The sequence below is a fragment of the Cavia porcellus genome, unplaced genomic scaffold (assembly GCF_034190915.1).
Source record: "Cavia porcellus strain 051 isolate PalLab524CR breed Dunkin Hartley unplaced genomic scaffold, mCavPor4.1 scaffold_5, whole genome shotgun sequence".
NCBI lineage: Eukaryota > Metazoa > Chordata > Mammalia > Rodentia > Caviidae > Cavia > Cavia porcellus.
This window is the reverse complement of record NW_026947488.1, coordinates 77,034,374-77,061,982: the sequence shown is the minus strand read 5'-3', so window position 1 is coordinate 77,061,982 and position 27,609 is coordinate 77,034,374. Positions and strand designations below refer to the sequence as shown.

Here is a 27,609-nt window from a genome sequence, read left to right as displayed (position 1 = left end):
TACGGTCTTAACATTTAGTCATCATTAGATATTACTTTCAGTTTGAAAGCCCTTTTGATAATATTTAGTGTTTTGTTTTCAGCATGGAAATCTGAAGTTTGTGCCTTGTTTGTTTTTCCATGACATACCCATTTTGAATTTTTCAAAGCAAATTGTCAAAACTTGAGGTAAAATTTTCCTACTTTTAGATTTTTACATCTAGAAATTTACAAAGATAGGAACTATTATTATAATGATAGAGGAATTAGTGACACCAGAAAATCAGGACTAAAATTTAATAAGTAAGCATTTTGTCATAGAAGCAGTAGACTAAGTGATCAGAGTTGGGAGACAGTTCACAGCAAATTTTTGCTTCACGGTATAATTGAAAGGTTGATGTTTGGAAAGGATTGTCAGTACACTTGTGACAACATGGTTTTTGTGGGAAACATTGTAAGGTGCATGATGAGAAAGAACAGCCCTGAAGTCCATACTTGATCTACCTTGGTTGGGGCATCATTTAAAAGTCCTGAACTCCTAGAAAGGCTTGGCTTTTGCAGTGTGTATGCCTGGAGTGCTGCGAGTTAACAAGACTTTCTGTGACTGTCCTACTGTAAAAATCTTAAGTATCCTACCTAAAGTAAACCGTGTTCTTATTTCTAAAGTGAACATAAAGTAAACTTGGATCATGGAAGTCAAGTAAAAATGCTTCTCACTTAAAAAAAAATCCAGGCATTCTGTGAGATTTGATGCAATAACTATAGTGGTTGATTGTGTCAACTTGAGACATTAGAAGCCTCACTAAATGGGTTTAGCCACTTTATACCCAAGAGTGTAGAAGACCCACCCTAGGGTACCTCATCACCTGGAGGTATAAAAGGGAAGGAGAAAGGACAAATGCGTTCCATTCTTTGGAGAAGCTCCAGTCTTTGCCTTTGGTTTGGATGTTCCAGTGTGGACTCTTCAGCCTTCCATAGTAGAGCCTTCAGCCTTCTGTTGCAGACCCATCAGACTGCTTGCACGAGACACCAGGGTAAACTGCAGACGCTGGATTGATTGGATCCTTTAGCCTCTGCTGTGTAGACACCCTGTGCACACTTCCCCATCCAACTCTGTGGCAGACCACCATAAGCCAGTCTTGTCATTTCTTATACATTTGTATATCTCATGTTATATGTTTTCTCTAGTACGCCCCTGACTAATACAATAACTTAGTGTTTTCATTTCAGAGAAGACCCTTATACAACAAAATCTGTTGGAAGATTAGTAAGCAACTAGTATTCAGATGGCCAAAACTAAATGATCAACTAAATGATCAACCTATAAACAAATACTAATAGTAAATTCTAAAATATTTTGAAATGGAAGTATCAATAAAACTCAGAAGCCACAATTAAATTTACACAGCACCAAATTCATGCAGCAAAGAACAAGAAAACAATTCCATACAAATAGTAGCATCACAAGATCTCAGAAAATTAAACATTGCTTGTGCTGCTCATAGGTGGTAATGAATTTTAGTTCATGGTACAGTGATCCAAACTGACATAAGTATGAGTCCCATTATCACAAGCAAGCAAATGGTTTCGGAGATAATACGATAAAATCTCTTGCTAGTTATGTATCTTCTCTAAGAGTGATATACTCTATAGGTTCAAAATAATAGAATAAGTAATTTTGACTTGATTAAGTCTAACAACTCTGATTAGATGAAAAACAAGCACATAACAGAGTATAGCTAATCAACCAACCTTCAGGGTAGATGCTGCTGAAGGCTGGAGGGAGACTCAAAGATTTAGACTGAAGAAATGATTTACAGTCCAGATGATAACCTTCTCCTTTTTTAAGCAAAGGAGTCTAGAAATATGCTAATTTTACATGATGTGAATGAAAAAAATAGCAGAATTTACATTGCAGCTGTTTGAACAATGCTTGATTGAAAGACAGTACAATAAACATGGTACTCTCCTCCCTACAATGGCCATCATGGTCTTCCTCGTGCTGTCTCCTCTTTCACTACTACCCTACATTCTTTTGTCTGCCTGAAAACTGACATGCTATTTTTTTTTGCCTGTAGATATATGTTTTATACTCTATTGTTGCTGAGACATACTTACAATTTATCACTATAAATTATGTTTAATAAGAATTAATAAAATGAATCTTCATTTTAGCAAGATCTAAGATTTATAAGATGAATCTTAATGTCTCAAGGTACACAGTAGCCTTTATTCTGATTTAAATTTAGGTTTATTCCAAATTTATTTCATTGTTCTTTTTTATTAAAGTCTAAATATTTTCAGACTACACTTGTAACTTATCAATTATATATTTCCATTTATTAGTTATAAATTTATAGGTTCTCTTCTAGCCAACAAATATATTTATCTCTTATTTTAAAGCCAAACTGTATGTACATTGGTGGTCCTGTGAGCGATATAGCTGCATGGAATCCATCCTCTAAATGGTCATGGGTAACTTGAACTCCAACATTTTGAAGTCGCGTGGCATAAATTAGGCCATCATCTCTTACTAAATCATGTTCACAAGTGAGGATGTAAGTTAATGGTAATGTCTGTAACTGGGAATCATTTAACACCAAAGGTGATAGTCTACTATCAACGAGAAGTGGATGCAAACTTTTAAGATTTCCAAGAGTTGGTTCAGTATAAACATGGTACTTTTTATACTTCTCAGGAAGGTAGACACTCCAGTTAACATACTTGAACAGATGTCTTGATTCTTCAGGCATATGCTGATTTCTTAACATTGCCTGGGGTAGCGCTTCATCCATAGTCAAAGATAGGCAGAAGAGTTTTATAGCCATTTCTCTTGTCAAAAATGGACCATTTGCATATTCTTGATGTGAGGGCACCAAAGTATCAAACACCTGTAATACAGGATAAATTAAGGCTTGTGCCTTAATTTTATCTTTGAATTCTGGATCATTCTGTAGCTGAAAAAATATAATAAAACATTACTGAGTCAAAAATTTTCAAAAAGGAATAGAATGTTTTAGTTCAATCATTTGAGGTAAACACATTTATAAAACTGACTCAAAATATACTGACCACTTTCACAATATTGATGCATTATTTTTAAGATCTAAAAAGATATATTTTCACTTTCATCAATAAAGAAATCATGCCAATACATATATATGAATGTAAGCACATATGCATATGTGTCACACACATTTATTTACAACTCAACACCAAACAGAAATATAATTATGAGATTCCTAGGGCATATAACAAGACATCTAAGTTTAAAGAATTTTGAACTAAAGTAATCAAAGTGAGAAGAAAGAATAAATATAATAATAAAATATTTATGCCAAAATTCACATATTAAACAAATTTGTAATAGAAATATACCACCTTAAAGAAAATATTCCCAATTTAAAATTCACTTTTTGGGCAAATTATTGTAGTATGATGGAAAGCAAATAGAATAATTTATGAAAATTGAAAACCAAGAACCAGAAAAGATGCTCTCATATACTTTATTTGCACCCTCTCTTACATAAGTATACTGAGCTCTTGATTATGAGGTTCTTTCTTTTATTTTTTTCTTTCTGCACACTACAGGAGAGAACCATAAATTTGCCTCCCAGGCACAGTTATCTAAGCTACAAATGAGCTTCTACAATAATGCTATTTAAGCAAATAGGATTGTAGGGTATATCCAAGGTTAAAACTCAGTGAGTAGCTACTGATACTAAATGACAAAATTAATTAAAATATCAATAGCTCGTCCCAAGGGAAACTATCAGCAACTCCAAAATGCACGCTCAACATACACTAGGACTTAAGTCAAAAAACAGAATGAAGAAAGACAACATTTCCCGGGGTCTTTTTCCCAGCTTCATGATTCCTCCCTAGTACCCTGAAACTAATACTGTATTTTAAAAATGAATTATCTCAGAATCTGAGAGCAAAAAACAATAGGGATCTCAGAAAGGACATTAGTTATTCAACTGATAGTTTCTCAGGCGAGTAGAAATAACTCTCCAAGATGATTTAGCAGATTCTACTGGTTTCTGTGGCATTCGAGGATCATAAAATTTTTCCTTTCCAAATTGTATTGAAATACAAAAGAACTTAGAAAATAAATGAAAACATTAGAAGTTTTGGAAAATAAGCAAGAACAATGGCTTTTTTGGAGGGAACTTAATGCAGGAAGAACTCCAAGGAAGAGAATGTCACGAATGTCACTACAGCTGTGCTGTCTAGAACCCACTATGCCAAAGTTACTATACTGAGGTGATGAGAATGTCTGTCCTTATCTACAAATACTCAGTAAATTGCTCCCTTTGCTGCAAAGCCCAAAACAGTGCTCTTAGGACACTAAAAGGCCACTTGATTATTGACTGTCAAGTCCCTGAGTTTCTCTGATGAGCAACACCTCCTAATAGGGCTTTTTTACAGCTTAAGACAACACTTACAGGAGGTTTCACATTGCTTATGTTGACCTAGCACAGAAGCAACATGAGGAGCAGCAGGAGAAGCCCATTCTTTGTAATTCAAAGAGATGACAATACCTTAACCTAAGAGAAGCATATGTTAATCCCCAGGATTTTAGAAGGGGAGATTCATCAGCAGAACATTTGCTAGTTCACAAATGTTTTATATCTAACATTTCACTGATGATAGCATATCTTTGTGGGAAGGCTGCCTTTCCAATTTGTGAACGTAAAAATCTTGTTCAGACACATAAACTTATTTATCTAAAACCAGACCTGCTTACAGAACCATGGAACAGAAGGGTTTCTGTAGCCAATGAATAGGTAAACCCGATCTTTTCAATTAGAATATTACATGAAATCGCAAAGTGGAAAATAATAAAAATGCAATCTGCAATGATTTAAATTATTTCTAGATTTTTAAATACATATCTCCTGTACAGTAATGTTCTCCTCAGAGAAGTGGAACATCAAGGCAGCAACAATCAATCTGGGCATAGCTGTCACCTTAGGGTGATTAGCAAAGCAAGATGTAAGTCGTAGTAGCAAGCAAGGAGTGGGCCTGCTGCGTGGCATGAACAGGGCTGACAGAGCAACCCAAGAACTGCAGAAGGCGCTGAGTTTCAATCTATGTAGCACTTTTTTCCTCACCCTTCCAAATGTGTCCCTAATCTTCTGTCACAGTTCAATGGTAATATCCCTGTGAACTCCTTATGCTGTCTGCCGACAATTTTCAGTGTTCTCCCTCCTACTTTTTCAAGACTTACATAAACTAAAAACTATTTCAATAAACTGGTGAATTATTGGGAATCTTTGGCATTTCTTGGCTTTTTCATTACTTTAGCTTATGAGTATATGTATATGGAGCATAATGTTTATATTTCTTAGAGGAGTTGATACAATGAAGCATCATTTAAAATCCTCCCCACAACTTGAGTTTGGCTTCCAAATTTATGAGAAAATAAATGTCCTAAGTGGATAAACTGGTAGATGATATTATCCAAAATCGGTAATTTTGTTCCACCACAACCCCTCTTTATCACTTTGGCATGAATCTTTTTATGTATTTTAGTAGACATTCAAATTATTCATGAATATGTGTATATTATGATTGAACACAGGAATACGAGGTCAAAACAATCACTTCTTTTCCTAAAATGAGAGCAATTAGATTTAATTCTAATCATACCAATTCCCATTTCTGTCAGATCATCTCATCTTTCCTTTTGTGCCACAAGTCTCTTGATAGTGTCTGTTTACTTTAACTGTCTTTTTGAGCAGTAGTTTCCAGGGATGGACACCACACTTTGCAGCCTACTCTAGAAAACCCAAAGGTGTATTGAGTAGGATACCATATCCCCAGTGACTCCGAGATTATTCTTGAGGACAAAGCCCTTACCCTGGCTAGATATTCTCTCAAGACCCAGATCTGACCCCCTAAATCTCATATCACGCCACACTGGAGCCTTGAATACAAAATCTTTGAATTTTGTCACTGAATCATATGTTCTTTTCTCATTTATCCAGCAGTTTAGGTATATAATAAAGTCCTTCAAGTTTTACCTTCCTGAGTATAGGCACAGAAAAAATTAATATGCACAAAATATCCATTGTGTATTTGATCCAGTGAGAAGTCCTAATTTACTTCATTCAGTTTACCAATTCTTCATTTTTCATCTAAAATATCCAATTTAGTTAACACTTGCTCTAGTTTTCCTTGAAAAAACCTCCTTGTTCAGAAAAGTACAAGGATGGTTGAATAGGGGTTACATAAAACAACTTGAGTGATAGAAGTAATTTTTCTCTGTCCGAGACACGTACCCAATCCATGCCGGTGCTAGAAAACTTATGCATGGGGAGTCCAGGATGCAGGATATTATCAAACTACTGCTCTGACTCCATCTCCCCTATCTTGTGAATTGTGCCTCCCTGCCTCTTGTGACTATTTCTCCCAAATGATCTTATAACCCATTAGAAGTCCCTGAAATAGGACACTAAAGCTACCTTACATTTAAAAATGAAGCCCTGATGATATGATATCCATGTTCAACATCCCACATACAAGAAAGAGGAAGAGACTGAAACACAGTATCACCCCACGTGGGAAGGTCTGGTTTTGTACACCTGGATATGGTAGTTTGAATTCCGGCTTTATAAGATAAATTTTATGGTTGTAGGCTAATTAGCTAATTACTCTTTAAAGGCTCAGGTTTTTGAACTCTAAAGAATAAAATAATATAAAATAAAATGACACAATGTTAGCTAATATATACAACTTTAATATGATGAAAATGAGATTAAACTAAACAACAGTTCCAGGAGTGTAGTGACTGCTCTATAAATATTAATTTTGTCCAGTATTATTGTTGGGACTAATAAAAAAATTATCTACCCTAAATCATTTATGACTTAACAGGCAAACAATTAACCCAGCTCAAATTTTTTCATATCATGGAGAGTCTGATGAGATTTGGTAAGTGAAAAGATAAAATAAATGTCAAAATAAGAATAGTAATTAGTTTGTAATCTATTACAGCACAGCAAAAGCTATAATATACACATATTTTAATTGATTAATAATTTCAGAATTATGATAGATCATATATGGACATAAATATGAAATAACTACTGAATGTGAAATATTAATTTCTACAAATTTTTGAAGCAGAAATTCTCTCTAAACTTAATGGTGATGAAAACAATAATAAATTAAAATATAATCAAATTTTTACAAGTTTAACATGTTCTAGAGGAAAAATTTCAAAAGCAAAAACTTCTTGTGTACACTCCTTTAATCTTGTGTACACTCCCTTAATCCCAGCATTTGGGAGGCTGAAGCAGAAGATTGTTGAGTTCTAGACCAGACTGGGCTGCAAACTGAGCCCAAGGCCAGTCTGAACTACATGGCAAGACCCTTTCTCAGCAAGATAAAAATAAATAAATAAAATAAAAAATAAGAAAAAGAAACCCAGAATCCCATAAAGAATGCAAGGGCATTCATAAAAAATACATTACAGACAAAAGTAAAAGTTATCATATTTAGTAACATATAATGATTTTGAGTTTTCAGTAAGAATATTCTGGAAAATAAATTTATCAAAAACCATAATTAGAAAGTTTATAGAAGGAGACATAATATCTTTTAGACTTTTTATGTTCTCAGTAAAATATCTTATTTTACTGTTAATGAAAGGCATCTACAGATTACAGCAGGGAAAAATGTAACTTTATGTAAAAAATAAGTTCATTAGAAATATGATAATATACTACCAGTGAGAATGAAATGGAACAGACACTTACTCACATTTCTAATTTCTAAGTGAACTGGTAAAATGCTTTTGACTATATCTTCCCATGTTAAATGCTAAGTTGTTCTACTTATAAATATCTATCTCAAAGCAGTCAGAATAAATATTAAGGAAGTGGCATATCTAAATTTATCTGTATTGATTCATAATAGAATTTGTTAATAAGTATTATGCTCATGTGAAAGTAGAGATTATACCTCATTTGAACTCATGTCATCTTTTTAAAAAGATTGCATGTATTGCAATTTTGCTGTTAGAAATTTCTCAACCTAATAACACAGCCTCTATTTAGACCACCAGGATATTTTCAGAAAAGATTTTGAGCATTTTATATTATTAATTTTGTTAGAATTTTATAATGGTTTTACAGTGGGAGGAATCTGAGCTAGCTATTCTCCTGATAGGTATCTTTTTGAAAAAGTTAAAGATATTATATTACAATGATATACAATAAAGTTGGTAGTATAAAGAATTATATTACTGTTATAAAGAGGGAAGCATTTGAATTATTTAAATGGAAATGGATTCACTTTGAGACAATGTTAAGTGAAAATAAATTACACAAACAACCTTATCATATAGTTTCTTTTACATGAGAAACCCAAAGTCTAAGTAAATTAAAGAGAAAAATAAAAGACAGACAGTAGAAAACAGATAAAAAGCAAATTTGAAGATGGGAAGGGAATGAATAGATGGCAGGAGGGAAAGCGGACAAAAAAGAATTAAGATGTGTCAATTACATGTACCAACTCTCCACAATGTATGTATCCATTATATACTAAAAACATGTACTAACAAAAATAAATTTTAAAAAAGTTTGAAGTGAGTAGGCTGGAGAAGGATATTGCACACTGTTGTTGCTATTCACACTTTCTTCAAAAATCTAAAATCACTAAAAATATTCTTTGGAGATCACCTGCATAGAGACACATAAATCTATGAATCCAACCTCTCACTTAACCACTCACACTGCTCCACTAACTGTGATGATCTTCTAGGAATCATCTGCCTCTCTCCTGTGGGCAAAGCTTCCCCCCTGGACTTCCTCCCTGCTTCTAAATTTTTGTTACAGGTTTCCCCAGATGAAGACAAGGAAAGATTAAACTCATGACCAAAACCTCATCCACCTCAAATGCGTAAAGACATACGAGTCTTCAGAGCTAAGGACCAAGAAGGATTCTGACATAGTAAACCCTAGTAAGAGAGTTTAGACTCACTGGCTTCCTTGTGACTGAAAAGTGTTATGTGTAAAGGTCACCTCGTGCAAGGAGGATTTATTTCATTTTATTTTTATTGTTAGATTTATTTTATATGCTTATATTTATTTTATTGCATTAAAATAATTTGGTAGAAAAATTATTTGACTGTGTAATTTTCCAAATATATTATTCAGTGATACACAGCAAGGCATGTTAAAAACGTGAGGCAGGCTTCCTCTTTAGGCACAGTAATCACTCTTCTATACAAGCATGACCCACAGCCCAAGAGTTATTTGTGACTCTCTGTAGGGTTTAGTGTATGAATATTATGAATTATAAATTTTTGCCAAAGTTTATGATTCATATGTGGAGAATCAGTACCCCTTATGACATTAAGTGGTGGTTCCACAAATCCTTGTATATTTTTAAGTTTTTCAGAGAAAAATGTAAAATCTCTCCACAACAGAGAAAACAAGCAACAGCAAATTTGCATTACCGAATAGGAAAAATTTTGCCAGCTCCACGTTAAACAGAGAATTAATATCTCAAATATGCAAAGAACTCAAAAAATTAAACCCCTCAAAATAAAAGTTCCAATCAAAAATGGACAAATAAAGTGAATAGTCATTTTTAAAAGTACAATTTGCTAACGAATACATGAAAAAAAATGTTCAAAATCATTGGCCAGTAGAGAAATCCAAATTAAAACAACACTGAGTCTCTATCTGACTCTAGAAAAAATAGTAATCATCATAAATCAAATAATAACAAATGTTGGCAAGACTGTAGCTGAGAATCTAACTAGTACAGCTAATTTGGAAGTCAGTATGGAGACAAAATTGAAAATAGAAATTCCATTCTCCCAGCTATTCTTCTAGATATATTTACAAAAGGGACATTGATACTACAGATACCTACACTGCTACTACTGATACTACACTGATAGCCTTATTTATATCAGCACAACATTTAAATCTTATAAGGTAGGCTGTATGTCAGTCAATTGATGGAAGGTTAAATAAACTGTTGTATTTATATACAAAGAAGTATGACATTTTAAAGAAGAATAAATTTGAATCATTTGTAGGAAAATAGTTCACCTTGTGACCATGATGTTAGTGAAATAAGACACTCAAGCTTAAATATCACCTGGTTTCTCTCCTATGAGATATATAAAGCATGGTTGAACATGGTAGTACCTAGCTATAACCTCAGTACTTGGGAGGTTGAGGCAAGAATATTGCTGTGAGTTTGAGGCCAATCTGGGCCACATAGTGAATTCAAAGCCAGCATGAACTAAATAGTGAGATCTTGTCTCAAAAACCAAAACAAAACCCAAAGTATAAGCAAGTCAAAAGCAAAATAAATGATAATCAATAGGGAACAGAGATACAGTTCTTTGGCAAATGGGGAAGAAAGCAAGAGATGAAACAAGGAAAAAGAGATTATATTTAGTATTTTCTGAATGCCTGTTGGATACATATATCTAAATGTAATATTATACAAAAAGTATGTAAAATTATGGAAAAGAAAGTATTTTGGTGCTTTTTAATACTTTGCAGTTTAAAGTATAAGATTAAGAATTGCTACAACTAAAACAATCATTCATTAGTGTTAGCATCATAGTTTAATAAATGTACATACACATAACATACCAGATAAACCACACTTGTGGCCAACAAGCCCCCAGAACTGTCGCCTGTAATGCATATTCTGGTGGGATCCACTCCATATTTCATAAGAATTTTATCCTGTAAAAAGAACTTAACCGCAAAAACACAGTCTTCAAGAGGAACTGGAAACAGATACTGAGGAGCTTGTCTAAAACTTAAGAAAGAAAAAAGAAACAACAAAATATTTATGATTAAAATTAGGTTGTATATCTTTTCATTTAACCAACTGAATTATTAAGCAAAGTAAGTCCTACATTGAATCTTCATTTAATCAGTCAAGCATGAACTTATTTTTAACTTCTATTTAAAAATGAGATACATTTTCATATAAAAGTTTTTTAAAATTTCCTTCTACCAAGATCTGTGAGAAAAGGATATAGCTTCATCTTCCTACAACTGTCTGTGAAGTTGACAAAACAATTAGTCATGATGATGCTATATTCACCAGGTTGTCAATGTAGTTGGTAACTCAAAAATGTTCAGAACCACTGTTGGGAACACAGATGAGAGTTCAAAAGCATAAAATTTGATAGCCTGGGATTTGTCATTTTAGATAGTAGATAATTATTTTAAACTGAAATTGGGTGACTTAGTATGTGTGATTCATCATAATGCTGGTTGAAAATAATTCAAAATTAAATATTAATAATGCTTAGATACATCTAGGGATCTTGCTTAGTCGTTGTAAGTTCATTTGTAAGATCAGTGACAATAGCATCCTTTAATGCAGATATATACATACATTGTACATATGTATTTGTGAGTTTGTGTATGTGTGTCACACACCACTATCACACAATAACACCACTATTGGATAATCATATTATTTCTATCTATAGCAGTTTTTACAAATATTTGTAAGAATTACTGAATTATTTACAAACAAATACAAAGCATTTAAAATTAGACAGATGGCTCTTGCAATTTTGTCATTATAATTTGTGTATAAAATATGTGCAATGTGCAGTAATCTAATTAGGGTAAGATACAAAAGGTAGAACTGCTACTTTAAATTTCTTTCAGTGTAAAGGACACAAATAGATTTAATTAATACATTTCTTAAAATAGGCAAAACATACAACACCAAGTAACCAGTGGGTTTAAAATGACAAAATAGTATATTACATTAAAATTATGGTGTATCAAGTAGCTGATACATTATACCAAAACATTCCTAAATACTTAAAGGATTTGTTGGCTGCTATAAAGAAGTAATTATGAATGAAGCAGCACTGATTCCAATAGTATTCTTTGTTTGACTCCACTACACAGCCACAGAGCCCTCCCCGAAAATCACAATACATTTTCATTCGGCATCAGTCCACATATACTTCTCTACACTGCAGAATCACCATGAAAGATTTGAAAACTTCTTCATTATGGAGAAGGCAGTTTATAAAGTACAGAGTACACCTTTACTCATGCTCCTGGTATAATGTTGGAAATTTTGGCAAAACTCACTAAGAACTCCCATTTTGAGAACAATTTGAAATGCTCACATGAGCCCAACGTTTTTTACCTAATGTTACTCCACCAGAATCTCTCCCAAATTTGTCTTTGTACTACCAGCTTAAACAAAATCCAACATCCCTATCTGAAATAAGTAACTAAGCTACCCTTTGTCCAAAACCGGTACTTGGGGTTCCTCTATAACCTGAGCTCTATATTCCTAGAAGTCATCAGAGCTATAATGGCAAAGAGGCAACCATAGCATCAGCCCAGCCTCCTCAGAAGTCTATGCAAGGACAAAGATTACAGTGAAACTGGGCTCCTTTGAGAAGGCATGGATATTATTTTGTCAATAAAAAAATTAATGTAAACCCAAAATCCCTAGTATTCAATAATTTTTGAGGCCCGGCTGACTTGCATAGAAATCACACACAACAAATGAGGGCAACATTCATATTACAAACAATTATTCTCTTACTCCACTCCCAGAACAACAGCATCAAGTTTCTTCGCAGTCCATCGACTCAGGGAGTCATAAGAAGATAGTTCTGAAACAAAAGAAATAAATATAAGGAGAGTTCCTATAAACAAACAGCCATGGAGAAATCCCCTAAGTTCAGGAAATGTGATAGAAGCATGGATTGTGATTAACTGATTGTGAGAAACACTATAATCACTACTTTCACTGCTAAGTAAAGGGACACTCTGTCAGAGGAAGAACACTCTCCCAATCCAACACCTACCGCATCGCTCATGAGGAAAAGTCAAGCTAGGTCATCTGGTTGGATTCTATGACTGAAGAATTTCAGCATGCTTGGTTTGTCCCATTGTTTTCTTAGGAATGCTTCTTCCAGGTTCACCATGATATGCACTTCAAATGAACACCATTCATCAAAAAATGGTGACTATATATTATGTTCTGCACCTTTTCTGGTACATTTCATAATGAAGAGGCTCTAAGTCATACTGTATTACTAGATAGTATCTTTGATAGCCTGGCATGGTATCACAAGCCTGTAATCCCAGCACTTGGAACTCAGGCAGGAGCACTGCCCTAGGTTTGAAACCAGCCCGAGCTATAAAGTGTGTTAAGGCCAACCTGTACTACATAGCAAGACCACATCCTAAGAAAAAAAACAAATAAACAAACAAAAAGAACAGTGAAACTGTGTCTGGTAATTATCTGACTCATGGGTGATGAGTCACCCAATAAAGTCACCCATTAAAGAAGTGAAGACATGTTCTACAGCAGTTATCAAGAGTAGACACATTATTTGACTATCCCTTGATTGAACACTATTTTTTTACATATTTTTTGAACAGCAGGAAAAAAGTATATTTATTGACCCTGTAACTGAAACACACTTTACTATGATATCCAGTGAAATTTCATCTGACTAGAATAAACCACTCAAGGCTCAAGATGAAGATAATCTTATATCCACATTATCATTTTTTATATTTTTAAAAGTTCAACATTTTCCATTTTTGCAGAAAATACTAGTTAGCATTATTGTCCTTTTAATAAAATATGTTAGTGTATTTAATGTTAGGTATACTTTTTATTGTAAAAAAAAAAAGGCATTTAGGTGTGACAGTGCATGTATGTGATCCTGACACTCTGGGAGACAGAGATGCAGGAGGATCACAAGTTCTAGCCCAGCTTGGAAAATTTAGTGACTTAGGAAGACCTTGTGTCAAAATAAAATTTTTATAAAAATTTTGTGGATAATGCTCAGTTACAAAGGCCCTGGCTTCAATGTCCAATACCACCAAAACAAAAAAATATGGGTAAAAGTTTGCAAAACAAAAATTCCTATTAGAAAGGAATGTCAAAATTCTGTTTAGTTATTTAATATACATTAATTCTAAAGATACTAACTAGGCTTTTATTATATGAAAGATATAATGACTGCTATCAAATAAGGAAGGGAAAGGGTGTTCCTTTTTAGAAAAAAATGTGTTCAAAGACAAGGACTTACAAGAATGCATGGACAGCTGAGGAAAATAAGTTTGGTTAAATATAACTGAAATAAAAATTTAGAGAGTACAAGGAAAGAAAGCTAGACTGTATAGGAAAATAAAAATATAAATATCTGCACTTGAATGTTATACTTGAGATTTCATTGCCAAAAGGTGGCAGATATTAATGAAAAATTAGCAATGATCCATATCATCAGATTTGCCTATTATAAAGACTTGATTTAAACAGAAGTGATGTAAATACAGAAGTGATGGCAAACTAACAGATATGAAACAATAGAAAGCTACCTATGTGATAAATGATTTTCTTTAGGTTACAGAAACAAGAAGATATTTAGAAAGTAGGATGGATAGAATTGGTTATTAAGTTTGGAATCAACAATCAATGATAAAATTGATCATTGTGGTGACATACTGACTGACAGAACATAAACTGAGAAACTGAGGAACATTGTTTTTTGTTTGTTTGTTTGTTTGAAACTACTACAAGGTAAAGATGTTGATTTCTCCTAAGTAACTAAGACAAATGGCAACTACTTATAAGAAGTACTTATGACCCATAAATATGTAAGAAAATGTTCACCATCACAGGCCATTACAGAAATGCAAATTAAAATAATATTGAGATTCTGTCTTATTCCAGTAAGATTCAACTTACTCTTGGCTATCATCAAGAAATCAAATAATAACACATGCCTGTGAGGTCGTTGGTAGGAATGCAAACTCATTAAAGCCCTATGGAAATGAGTATGGTTATTCCTCAAAAATCTAGTTCTTTTCCTTATAGATGGTCTCCCTAACGAGTTAAAGGTATCATATTACACTTATATATGCATACCATGTTTATAGCAGCATAATTCATAATAGCTGCATCTTGGAAGCAAGCCTATATGTCCATCAACAGACCAAATATTAAAGAAACTATTGTATTTATACACAATACAGTACTACTCTGTCTTATAACAAAGAATAAATTAGAGTTATTTTTTAAGAAAATAGGTTCATTTAAACATGAGTTTGAATATCATAAGATTTATCTTATATAAGAAACCCAAAAATATAAAGTTCAAAATAAAAGATAGATTAAGGAATACAAAGATATAAATCTTTTGCCAATTGGAATATAACCAAGAGATGGGAAGAATGGGGAAGGGCACTTAGGAATATTTAAGATGTGTCATGCACATGCATTAACTCCCTATGATGAATGTAATCTTAATGTACTACATACATGTGACAATAAAAATTAAAAATAAACTGTATAGAGAAAAATAATCCTACATCAACAAATGTTCTATCAATTTTTATATAGTAATGTTAGTGTTAAATTTAATATTAATATATGGATATATAAAGTGTAACATAATAATAAATATATAATAAATTAATAAATGAAATGCACTTACTGCAACTTCCCTGGGTCATAGCCCCACCATGAATAAAAATTATAGCTGGTCTTCGTCTTTCTGACTTCCTGGTAGGCAAGTATAACCGTACTGGAATGTCACTGAAGTCTGTGTCAATCACTGTAAGGTTTTCATCTGAAATTGGTTTTGTAAGGTCCATTGCCAATATTATTCTAAATAACTGTCCATATCTCATAATACCTACATTTTCAAGTAATACATTCTATCAAAACAAAGAAATTTAAAGTATTATTAATTTTTTTATTTTAATAACATCAAATATATATAAAAATGCAATAAAAAGTAAATAATGTGATATCACTATAGAGAATATTGCACATCCTAACACATGTATGATATGGTGATTTTAGGGTAATCTCATTTATAGAGTTTTCAAATAACAGCAGTCTCGTCAAAAGACATTTTTAGTGTTATTTTTATTTTTATGTTGCTATAGTTCCTTAAAGTTTTATCTGAAAAGCTATTTGGTCAATCATAGATTTTATATCATCTTTGTATGCCTATTCTCAATATTTTTATATTATTTTATAAGTGGTTCAATTTATAATTATAAAAATCATTTTGCTCCATTATTAATATTCTAGATACTAATCAACTACTTTTCAGCTACAAGTGGGCTTTCTTTCTTAATAGCATCTGAGGAGAAAAAGTCTCTTTTAGGCATATCCCATACTGTTTCTTGGAAAAACTAGGACATTCACAACCATGTCTCTGAAATGTACATTTTGCATATTCAAAACATTTACCAATTCCAAGCCACACTGTAAGCATTCCAAAACTAGACTACCTGAGCAAGTGTTATTTGAAAGAGCAGCAGGAACCAAACTCACCAGAGTTAGTATCTGTAGAAGCTAAATATACTAAGTCAGTTGGTTTTGGGAATGCAGATCAAACAATGGCAGAAACCAATCAAAAGATTTCATTGCTTATGTATTCTAACCAATAAAACACATGTTCTTCCAGGAAGCAGGAGCAGAATAGAACATCAAGGAGGCTACAGTTCAGGCATCCAACATTAGACATTATGAGTACCATTTGGTGCTTTCCTCCCAGTGTTCTGCCATCAGACCTGACAGTTTCCTGCCCAGTTAGCTCCATGCAATCAGACCTTGCAGGTGAATTTCAGTCCAATTTGGTGACATTGGACTCCTGTCTTTCCTTTTAATAAGTCCCATATAACACTATTCTTTCATGGTAATTCCTGCTATATGATTATGTCTTGCACATAATCTCTGAGGATTTTTTTTACTGTTCTAGCACCTACTTCAATGCTCCAGCGCATCTGGGCTGTGGACTCAACAGTCAGGAAATGGAAAGTAATATGTAAGTGTATTTTTGTAATATATTCCATAACAGCTAAATTCAGGTTTTAAAAAATGGGAGAAAAGAGAGATTACTAACTTCTAGAAGAATTCAAAAATATTCAATAATAGTAAATGGTAGGCTCTCAATTTTTAACAATGACATTTGACTCAGGAGTAATATATGAAAAATAATGTGTTCTATTGATGTGGTATAGTCTCAATACTGTCATTTTCTACATTATCACTGTCATTTTTTTAAACCATTAAACTTTTAATTTAAGACACACATACATATCTACATAGAAGTATACACACATATACCTTAAACATACATTCCAGGAATTTGCAAAGCAGACAACCAAATACAATTCTTAAGATATGTTTGGGGCTTGGGAACGAGATAACTCTAAGAGATAATACAAAATTATATGGAAGACATTGCTTGTCTATGCAAGCTACATATACATAAATATCTCTTTAATTGGCAACAGTGTCCTACTTCATTTTAAAGAACTACCCCTTCCCCATTAGTTGAAGTCATCAATGAGCTCACTGATCAAGAGTTAATACATAATCCCAAGGTAAGGTTAGCTACTGTTCTTGGAAATTGGATTTTGAAATTTAAGCCAAAAAACAAAAAGAAAGTATCATCATAAGTACATCCTGCAGTATCAAGTTAGTTATTATTGTTTATGCTTATATTACTTATATTATGCTTATATTATTGTTTATGCTTATATTATATTATCTTTTTTGAATATCTTTTACAAATATAAATGCAGAACAAATATATTTATGATCTTCAATGTTCTCTTATTAATTTTTTTTCAAATGATTAAAGAATATACTTATGATGAATATGTTTATTGATTGTCTATTTATAATTGATAATTAAAATTATAGGTTCTGGTGACTTTTGATAAAACTATTTCTCACATTGACTACATCTTCAAAAAGTCCTGCCCATAATAAAAAGAAACAAAACACTCTGAAAAGCCAAAATAAAAAAATGTACTGAGAAGGAAATTTAAAACTTAGCTAAAGATTAATAAGAGAGGGTGACTTTTGTTAGTTATCTTTCTTTGACCTGCCAGACTTTCCAAAACACATAAAGAAAGCATACAGTATTTTTAGCTTTCTTTTCTTTCATGGTTCTCAATAAAGATGAGGAACTGCTTGGCATCATAGATTACTAAAACTAAAAATATTCTTCTGGCCGTAAGCACTCATAGAAAAAGCATCTTAGAAGTCAGAAAGTGTGGGGCGAAATCCCAGAAAGAAAGAAAACTAGAAACAGTGCCCCTAAACACTATAAACGGAAAAGTATAAGTACCAGGTTCACATATAAACTGCACACAATGTCAAGCAAAATCAAAGAGACATGGCAAAGCTTTCGCATTTAAATGCAGTATAAAACCAGCAAACAAATCCTAGCCAGAGTTTGAGTGATGCTTGACTGGACAAACACAAATAGGATAGAAAAATATCAAAAACTGCACTGGCATAGGAATCTCATGGAAAAAAGGGCAGATCTTTCAGCCCTTTATTAACCTGATTAATTGCCATCCAAAACAAAATAGTGAGGGAAAAGGTTTTATTTTTCAGAGAAATGTAAAAGGGCCCATGGAAACATAACAAAAATAGGCAAAATACCAGGATGCAATCTCCATTTCTTGACACAAAAAGAAGAAACAAATCAGACCACTTCCTTAAAGAAAATACAACCACAAGATGCAAACTTTGACATGATCTCAAGTGAAATCAAAGCAAGTATTTTAAACATCCTTCATAATGATGAATTCTCTTGAAATCAATGAAGTAACAACTAAATAAAATAATATAAAGAAAAATTAATTTCTCTAAAGTTTAAAGTTCAGTGGATGAGCTCAATAGTAAAGCAAAGATGATTTAGGTATGTAGCCCAAAAATCTGCCATTTCTTCTGCTATCATGCAGCTACGTAGTCTCATGTACCTTGCTTATTCTCTCTCTAAATGTTTGTCTGTTGTTGTATTCTTAAACTTTCCCATTACCCATAAAACATTCTGATAGCAACATATTTGTAAAAAGGGCAAAGTATTTTCAGTGTGGTAGATTTAATGCAAATCTGGCGATTTCTCTCTCTCTCTCTCTGTCTCTCTCTCTCTCTCTGTCTCTCTCTCTCTCTCTCTGTCTCTCTCTCTCTCTCTCTCTCTCTCTCTCTCTCTCTCTCTCTCTTTTATACACACACACACAAATCTGAATTCAGTAATTTAGAACTGAAAATAGATAAAAGCACCAGAAAAATCTCAAAATATGTAAATATTGTCATATATTTCAGACAGGTTCAGGTATTATGGGTAATACCATTATTCTCTTATCTATTAAAAATGAATTTTCTGACAGTTCTACAGAGTTTGCAAGAGGTCACATGACATGAGACATCACAATGAATAAATTGCAAAAGTCCATAGGAAAATACAGCTACCTTCTACAAAGGAGCATATTAAAGAATATGGGCAAATTCCCCTATCTTGATTTTTTTCCTATTTTAAAATGGAACATTTTGTTTCAGTAAAAATATGTCTGTTCTGATAACTTGTAATGAATGAGGCTATCACCACTACCACCACCATCACTGTCATCGAGGTAATTTCTGACAAAGTTAATTTCTAATTCAGTTAGTATCAACAAATGCAACTCAAATAAGAAAAGCTCTCCATGATTTTTAGTAACTCAAATAATGGAAATAATATTGGAAACCAGAAAGTTTGAGAACTATTTAGAAGGACAATATTATGATTATTGTTATTATTATTACTTGGGTACCAGGAGTTGAACTCAGTACCTTGTGCCTGGCAGGCAGGTGCTGTGTCACTGAACTATAATCCTGACAAGGCAAAATTATTAAAACAATGCAACTCCTAAATATAAATAAAATATCAAAAACATAATTGATACATACAAGGAAGTTTTAAAAGAATATATGACACTAGGTTACCTCAAAAATGTCAAATGAATTCAAGCTATTAACCATTCCCTTCATTTTCTTTTTAAACAATATTTTTTATCACAATATGCAGTCATTATTTTTAGATATATATTCATAGTACATATTTTGAAATACACATTTTGGTTAATACTCCAAAATAAAAAAAGTTATAAAATACTAACTGAAAGAAAATTATAATTGTAACAACTCAAGCCAAAATTACCATCAATGAAGCAAATTTTGTTAAAATTGTTATGAGTCCTACTTTCCAGCGTTCTTCAATGTTCTCTGGTATGGGTAAATAAATATAATAAGCAAAGAAAATACAAAACAATGCAAAGCTCGGAATTTTCCACCCCATGATATTCCTTTGACAACTTAATGAATGGCGATGATTGAATGACACTCCATATATAAAGGACCAAATATGCTAAATAGTATTACAAAATTAGATAGCAGGATTTCTCAAGTGATATAATCGCTTTAGCAACACTGACAAGATTCTGTTCCAAGATTAACAGTGATTATAATAACTGTTTCAACAATTACTTTCTCTATGCAACATAAAGCATAATTTACCTCATCAATTATGCATTAATAACACTCAACTTAAAATCCTAGTCTTTAGCATTTTCTTCTTTTTTTCCCTGAACATCATTATCATTATCCTGAGAAGAGAAAAGGAGGAGCTGTGACATCAATTTTTCACTGGTTATTTCACAACAGTCATTAACAAGAGGACTAAAAAGAGCTTTGCTATATGGAGTCAATGTCTAAAATATAGCACAGATTATTAAGCAAATTTAAACTCATTGTGATTAGTTGAGCTTTAGAATAGAAAAGGAAATGTGTTTTTGTTCCAATTCCAGAATTATTTCATTTAGTCAAGAAATATTTGTGCATTTATGAGGCATTAAACTTGAAAATGTCTAAATCCATACATAGTAGCTATATAACCTTAGGAAAAGTATGTGTTCATTGAGCAAATACTTATTGCATCATTATGCATGAATTCACTATGAGGCAGACAGATGATAAAGTTTAGCAAAAACTGAATTCAGCAATTCTTTGTAGTATTTCCTCTGTCTAATTTTTGTTCTCCAAAAACATTTTTGGCATCTTTTTGTAGATTAGATTCTTCTTTTTAAGGCACTTAATGCCACTGAGCTAAATTCCCAGCCCCTGTAGATTAGATTCTTCATTTGAGGTCCCTCCTAGGTTTCCCCACTAATTTTTAAATGGAAGTTGCTGTTACTTTTACCCTCAATCACTCAGTGTTATCTTGTGAATTAGTTTCTTATTGCAATAGCAGTTCATTATCTATTAAAATAAATGGGACAAAGGCTAGTTATCTAAAACTAGTGAGGAAATAAGAGCTACTTGGATCAAAGACCATCATATGACAAGGAGGTTGAAAGTAATCTAAATATGAATAATCCATGGTGTGTATAAAGGTAAGTGAGCCCAAAATTGAAATATGAGCCTGCATCTGCATGTTTTTCCTTTTCTGTCTTCTGTAAACTACATGGAATCCATTTGGAATGTTATTGGTCCTGCCCTTCTTCCCATCCAGACAGCATGGCCCTTCCTTCTCAATTTTTAAGAATACAAAGTATCATCACAAGATAGAAAAAATTAAGTCTTTTACCTTCTGTGTTTTTAAATCCAAGTTTTTATGTTAAGAGAAAAGACTGTCAATGAAACATGAAATTAAGAAATCAATATCTAGAGTACCTGTAGTGAGAAATATTTTTCTTTGGTGGTTGATCCTTTCCCATGAGGCTTTTACACATGGGATGGTAGTGAGGATGACTGGTAGCCTGGTTGAAAAAAGAAGACTTTACAATACTTCTAGGGATTGTATGTCATATTTTTTTTCTAGAGGCAGTAGTCTGCCAAGAAAATGAGACAGAGCTCAATGTAAAATTTTAAAAACCAGATGTGAAATGAAATTAAAGGAGCCACATAGTTACAACCTAGATAATTCCCACTAGTTTGAAGTAAATTTCCTCTGACAATAACTACAAAATGTAGATGAGGATGCATTCTTTTTTTGAAAAAGCATTTAATATTCTAATATTCTTTTACATAAAAGGTCTTTGTATACACATAACACAGTAGAAGCAGATCTTTAGATTACTCAGATATTGGAATTAACAGGAAAAAATTTTAAAACTAATTGTTTTTACTATTTTAAACAAATTATAGAAAAATTGAGCTAAGTGGATGCCAGAGATGAATTCATTATGGAAACACTGGTTTTAGGAAAATAGTCATTGTAGTGTATAAAAATATGTATCAAAGCAGATTTATTGGATAGTCTTAGAAAATGACATAAACTTGAAGCAATGCAGGACGTGTGAATAGAAATTGCTTAAAAGAATCAGAGAGTTAAAAAATCTTTTTAAGGTTAGAGAGCACTAGACATGTGTCATGTATTAAGTGGTCTAATTTTGTATGTTTGGATTCCCCCAAGCTTGAAAGAGAAAAATGAGGAAGGAGGAATATTGGAAGTGATTGTGAATGAGAAATTTTCAAAACTGAGAAGAGATATGAACCCATACTTTAAACACCTCAGTGAATTGGAAACAGTATAAATGTAAGGGAAATCAGTAAGAAGGCCAGAAGAGTCAAATGAGAATGGTATATCTATTCCACCACTTCTTTTCAGTGAAACAAGTACAAAAAAATTAATATGAGGTACAAAGACTAAGACATAGAAATAAACTGTTTTCGAATGATCCATTATACACATTTGTACACAAAAATTGAAAACATATACATAAAATGTAAATTTAGCAAAATTGCTCAAGAAAACATAACACAAATCAAGTATGTATTCACATTCTATTAACAAAAAATTAAAATATGATTATGGATGATGTGGTGCATTGCACATTTATAATCTAGCTAATTTAGGTGCTGAGGCAGGAAGTAAATTCAAGGCCAGACTAACCAATTTAGTGAAACTCTACATCAAAAATCAAATGCTTTTTAAAGGTGAGGAGCTACAGCTTAGTGATAGAGTGCTTGCCTAACATGTATAAAGCCTTGGGTTCAGTTCTTAATACAACAATAACAATAAAAAAGAATAAATTTTAAAATCAAGCTTTTAAATTTCTGTTGTTTTGTGTCTCAAATGGAGCAATGAATGAAGACATCCACTCACTCACCTAATCCAAATTTTTTAAAAATATAAAAATATTTGAAATAGTAGTTTGTAAGGCAATAAACATAAGGAAGAGGAGAATGATTCCTAAAAGATAAGCAGCAGTCAAGATGTGTCCTATAACTGTCTTAGTTCAGTTGTCCTAGTTCACATCCTTGAGGGAGTTTCTTGGTTATGAAACAGGGAAGGGAAAGCAAGAGGAGCCTTGTGATTCCCTGAAATGAAGAAATAGAGTAAAAATTTCTGGGAGACAAGAATATTTACAGGTCCTCAGAAAGAAAACCATAACTGAGAAAGCCTCACAGAAAGCAAAGTTCAGAGATCAGCAGTGGGTACCCCTGAGTATTCAGCTGCATACTGATTAACAAATGCATATCAGAAAGGTACTTGAGACAGAAGAAAAATCCACATGAAAAGATCAGAATTAACAATGCCTACTGCTTCCCGATTGCCAGCAATCTGATCTATGAGCCACTTGTGGGACACTGGGTAGAATACATAGACATTCTTACCCAAAGAGCGGGAAATAAGTGTTCTAAAGTGAACGGTGCTTTAGAGCAGATAGTATGCATTGGATAATTTCAGTTCCTCTATATTTACTTAAACATGTTTGGTGGATTAAGATGGTCTATTTTGGAGAAGATCCCTTGCAGTTGATATAATAAATATTCTGATTTAATATTCTGTCTGCAGACATCTACCAAGTTTATTTGATCACAGATTTAGTTTAATTCTAATACTGATTTGTTGATTCTTTGTCTATTTGTAAGAGTGGGGTATTAAGGTCCCCTAATGCAATTGTATTAGTGCTTATTTAGTTTTCCTTGTCTGTGTTTGTGTTTTGTGTAGTTGGGTGAACCTATATGTGCTGCGTATGTATTTATGTATTTATCTCTGCTTCAGTTTTGCCCCTTAAGTATATAGTGACCTTCTTTGTCTCTTTTGATCTCTTTTGGCTTAAAGTTTGTATTGTCTGAAGATAGAGTATCTATTCCTGCTTTTTTCTGGGTTCCCATGGCATAGAGGATTGTTTTCTTCTCTTTGATTTTTAGTCTATGAATTTCTTTTTGGGTTAAATGTGTTTCTTCTATACAGTATATGGTTGGATCTTGCTTCTTGATCCATTCTGCCAGTCTGTTTCTTCTGATAGGTATCTTGATGATTATTACGGTTATGCATTGACTTTTCTTTTCACGTGTGTGAGTAACAGAACATTTGCTGTTCAAGAATAAAATTCATAGTTCTTCTAGATAAAAATACATTAAATAGTCAAATATCATTTTTGACAGGTTGGTTTTATTTTCCAAGTACAAAAGGATTATAAGTGTATTTTCATTTTTAATCAGATTTATTGGTACATTTTAGATATACATAATAATCACATTCATCATAGATAATCAAAGATCATTGTTCAACTATTTGTTTTCTTTTCTTTACCAACTCTAAACTCATTTGTTTAATAATTTTTAAATCTTGATACACAGTTTTCGAATTACACTCTTAAAGCCATCTTCAAAGTATCTCAAGTTGCAAACTAACCTGTTACTGTTGAGGAGGACCCAGCACCACCAAAGAACTGAAGGACACTTAGAGAAGTTTTTCACACCAGCAGAATCAGAGGAGTTAGATGCCCCAAAGTCTGAAACTTAAGTATTTCTTGTTATTTCTTTGATAGGTGTTTTAGACAGGAACGCATAGGTTGAATTACAATGGCAGAATGGGGTGTGGCTAGACAGTTACTTTGTAACTTGCTGGCCATTTCCATCTTAGGTTTTGGTTTCCCAAAGTTTTGTTATTCTCATCATTCCCCCACTTTAATGCCCTGTAAGGTCTTATAGGGCAGCACAATCTCCAAGGGGGCTATAGGGGTAGAGTGTCATGATCTAAGGAGTGGCCCATCTAGTGTCTGAGTTCTCTATGGATCTCATTAGGGTATTCAGGAGACATGGCCCTATTTTCACAAGTAGCAGGACGGACAACAGTGGCCCTGCTAGTGGCAGGAGCTATTATTATGTTCATTGACCTGGTATCCAATTCCAGCCTTCTCCTAGTTCTTCCCTTCTACAATGGATCCTGTCTCTTTGTACCTGACTGATGTATATAATAGCAACATTCTTTCCTAGGAAGATGTGTGTACCACTCTTCTCTGTGGTGGAGTCTAGGATATACCTGTTTTGTAGAGTTACAGTTGCCAATGAATTAATATAGCTTTGCAGGGAGAAAAGTGAATTACCAACTATTCCACGTCATCATTCAGTTCCCTGGACAGCCAAGAGTACAACCTTATTGACATCCTGATTCCTTCTAACCTACCCCAACTTCAGCAGATATTCCTGAGCCAATTAAAACTGAGGCTAACAAAATTCTTTTCCCAGTTGAGTTGCTGCCAAAGTGCAGGGCCACTGCTATCTCATGGTCTGTATAGATGGAGATTTCAGGGGTGAGGAAAATCTGGACACATGTGTCCACCCATTTTATTTGCAGGTAGCAATAAACTATGTCTCCACATAGGTAGAACACACCAGAGGGGCTGCACTGGGTCTCATTATTTGGAAGCACCTGATTGTAGGAGCAGATTGAGTGGGGTATGGATCCTAGGGACCCATTCTGTGAACAGTGTGAGGTCTATGATGGCACTTCGTGTTGGCCCTTGAACTGTCAAGGAGGATTCCAGTGACCATCAATCCTATCAGTACACTCACATTTAATTCTAGGGGTTTCTTAGGAGGCTCCACTTCTCTGTATCCAGGGTTCCCATATAGGTTCCTTTGGAGGGACAAGACAAGTCAATAAAATTAGGGTCCCACACTGTGATTCAAATTAAAGGTGGCATAAAGGAGTCTGTAAATCTAGGAGACAAGGATGGTAAAGTGGGCAGTCAGTAGAGGCTAGACAGATTTATATGCCCATAGGATTATTGTAGTTCTCTGTCCAAGTTTTTCAGCTGCTTCCAAACCTCCTCCACTTGCTTTTCTCAGTGTCCTGTCTAATACCCCCACTACAGTCAGACATGCCTGTGTTGGTCATGTATGTCCAGCAGGTGATTTTTTTCCATATTAGTCCTAACAGATCAACCATAGACCTATGATTTGGTCAAACCACAAGAGTGTACCTTTGGGAATTAGGGTAGTGGTATATCGGCGCACGATAGCCTTCTGGTAGTAACTGGCCAACATGTATGATTAGGAGCTGAACCCAGTAATGCTGCACCTCCTCATAGTCATTGGGTTATTACAGGCTTTGGGGCACTGGACAAATATAGATTGGAATGTCATTACCACCCAGCTAATTCAGGGCCCAAGGACTAACAGCCCGGGCCACATACTGTGACTTGGGGTTGGGAGTGGCAAAGATCTTTAAGTGGAAGTAGCCTAGGGGAGATGAGGGGTCAGTAGATTATGGGGCAGAAGCAAATAATACCAGTTAAACCCACAAGAAAAAGATTAGGCCCAGCAGGTAGCTTCTGCCTTGTATCCAACTGGCTGGGGCAACCTCAGCTAGGACTATAGCAAAGAGAAAGGTTACAAACACAAGGGTTGATAAAAAAACCAGGGGTGACAATTCATTACAATAATGGGGATGCTTCCCATGAATGGCATCCTTGGGCTTCTGCCATGCATAGACTAGTCAGCCTCCCATGTGACTAGAGCAGGGCTATTATGTTTTGGCAGTGTCCTCAAGGTAGAATTATATCTAGGCATTCTCTGCCAGAGTCAAGTTTTCAAGAGGTCTTGCAGATCAGGGTGAGTGGTCCAAGTGGCTGAGAAATCCTCGGGGTAAGCCTTTTTCAGTTTCAAGTGGTATGCCCTAGGGACAATACTTGTAACTATAACAAGTAAAACAGTGTGAGGCCCTGTCCACAGTGGTAGGCTACAGGATTGCTTTTTTCAGTTTTTGATTTAGACTGAGTTTTCTGGCAGAAATAAATGTTCAGGGATGCCTGAAGAGATTAGAATTCTCAGAATCATAACTTTATTGATGTAAGAGAACACTTCGCTTAGGGACAGTAATTTAGCAGTCAGATTTGATTCTCCTAGTTGACTGACACCTCCTTTGAAGTCTCTAATTTTGGGAGGGGTCTTCCAAGCATAATTTCATAGGGGGAGTAGCTGGATGGCCTCAGCACACATCTGGCTTACAGTAGGGCCCTTAACAACATATCAACACAGGGGAGGTAAATTTCCTGACAGAACTTGGCTAGAATGATTTTTTAAAGTGCAATTCATGTGCTCTACCTTCTCTGAACTTTAAGGTCTCTAGGCCACATGGAGATTCTATCTGATCTTCAGCAGATCCACAAGAGTCCACGGTGTTTTTGTCATGAAAGCTAGTCTATTGTCACTCCTGATAGTGAGGAGAAGCCCATACCAGAGAATTATTTCTCTCAGCAAGACCTTGGCTATTCCAGGAGCTGTATGTCATCCATACCAGCAAAGCCCTGACACTTCTGGAGTTTTCTGCAGATATCAGAAGTCATGTGGTCCACAAAAGTGGCATTCACTGTGTTTAGGGTAGAAAGGGGTGAAAGTACAGAATGTCTCACAGATCTGCTCATAAAGGCCCCCAGATTATTCATCCAATTTCTGTGCTACTGAGGTGACCTTTGATATTTGGAGGGCCTTTTGACCCCTTCCCAGATTCCCCTGAGGATTGCTTCCCAGTATCATAAGATGGCAGCTCTTC

At 34.0% G+C, this 27,609-nt stretch overlaps 1 protein-coding gene across 1 annotated transcript; it reads right to left on the bottom strand.

Annotated features, from left to right (window-relative positions):
* Positions 1–244: 244 nt before the first annotated feature.
* Positions 245–20,122, bottom strand: LOC100721360 (arylacetamide deacetylase-like 2). Its single transcript, XM_003476293.2, has 5 exons — positions 19,981–20,122; positions 15,463–15,685; positions 12,552–12,621; positions 10,607–10,778; positions 245–2,935 (listed from the first exon to the last, which is right to left on the bottom strand). The coding sequence occupies exons 1-5, from the start codon at positions 20,116–20,118 to the stop codon at positions 2,333–2,335; spliced, it is 1,206 nt and encodes a 401-aa protein (XP_003476341.1). The 5' UTR covers positions 20,119–20,122; the 3' UTR covers positions 245–2,332.
* Positions 20,123–27,609: the final 7,487 nt, after the last annotated feature.

Coding starts and splice junctions, on each gene's coding strand:
- LOC100721360 (XM_003476293.2), bottom strand. CDS start 20,118: ATGGGGTGGAAAATTCCGAGCTTTGCATTGTTTTGTATTTTCTTTGCT. Junction 12,622..15,462: donor TATGACCCAGGGAAGTTGCA/GTAAGTGCATTT, acceptor CTTTTGTTTCAG/AACTATCTTCTTATGACTCC. Junction 2,936..10,606: donor CCACAAGTGTGGTTTATCTG/GTATGTTATGTG, acceptor ATATTTTTTCAG/CTACAGAATGATCCAGAATT.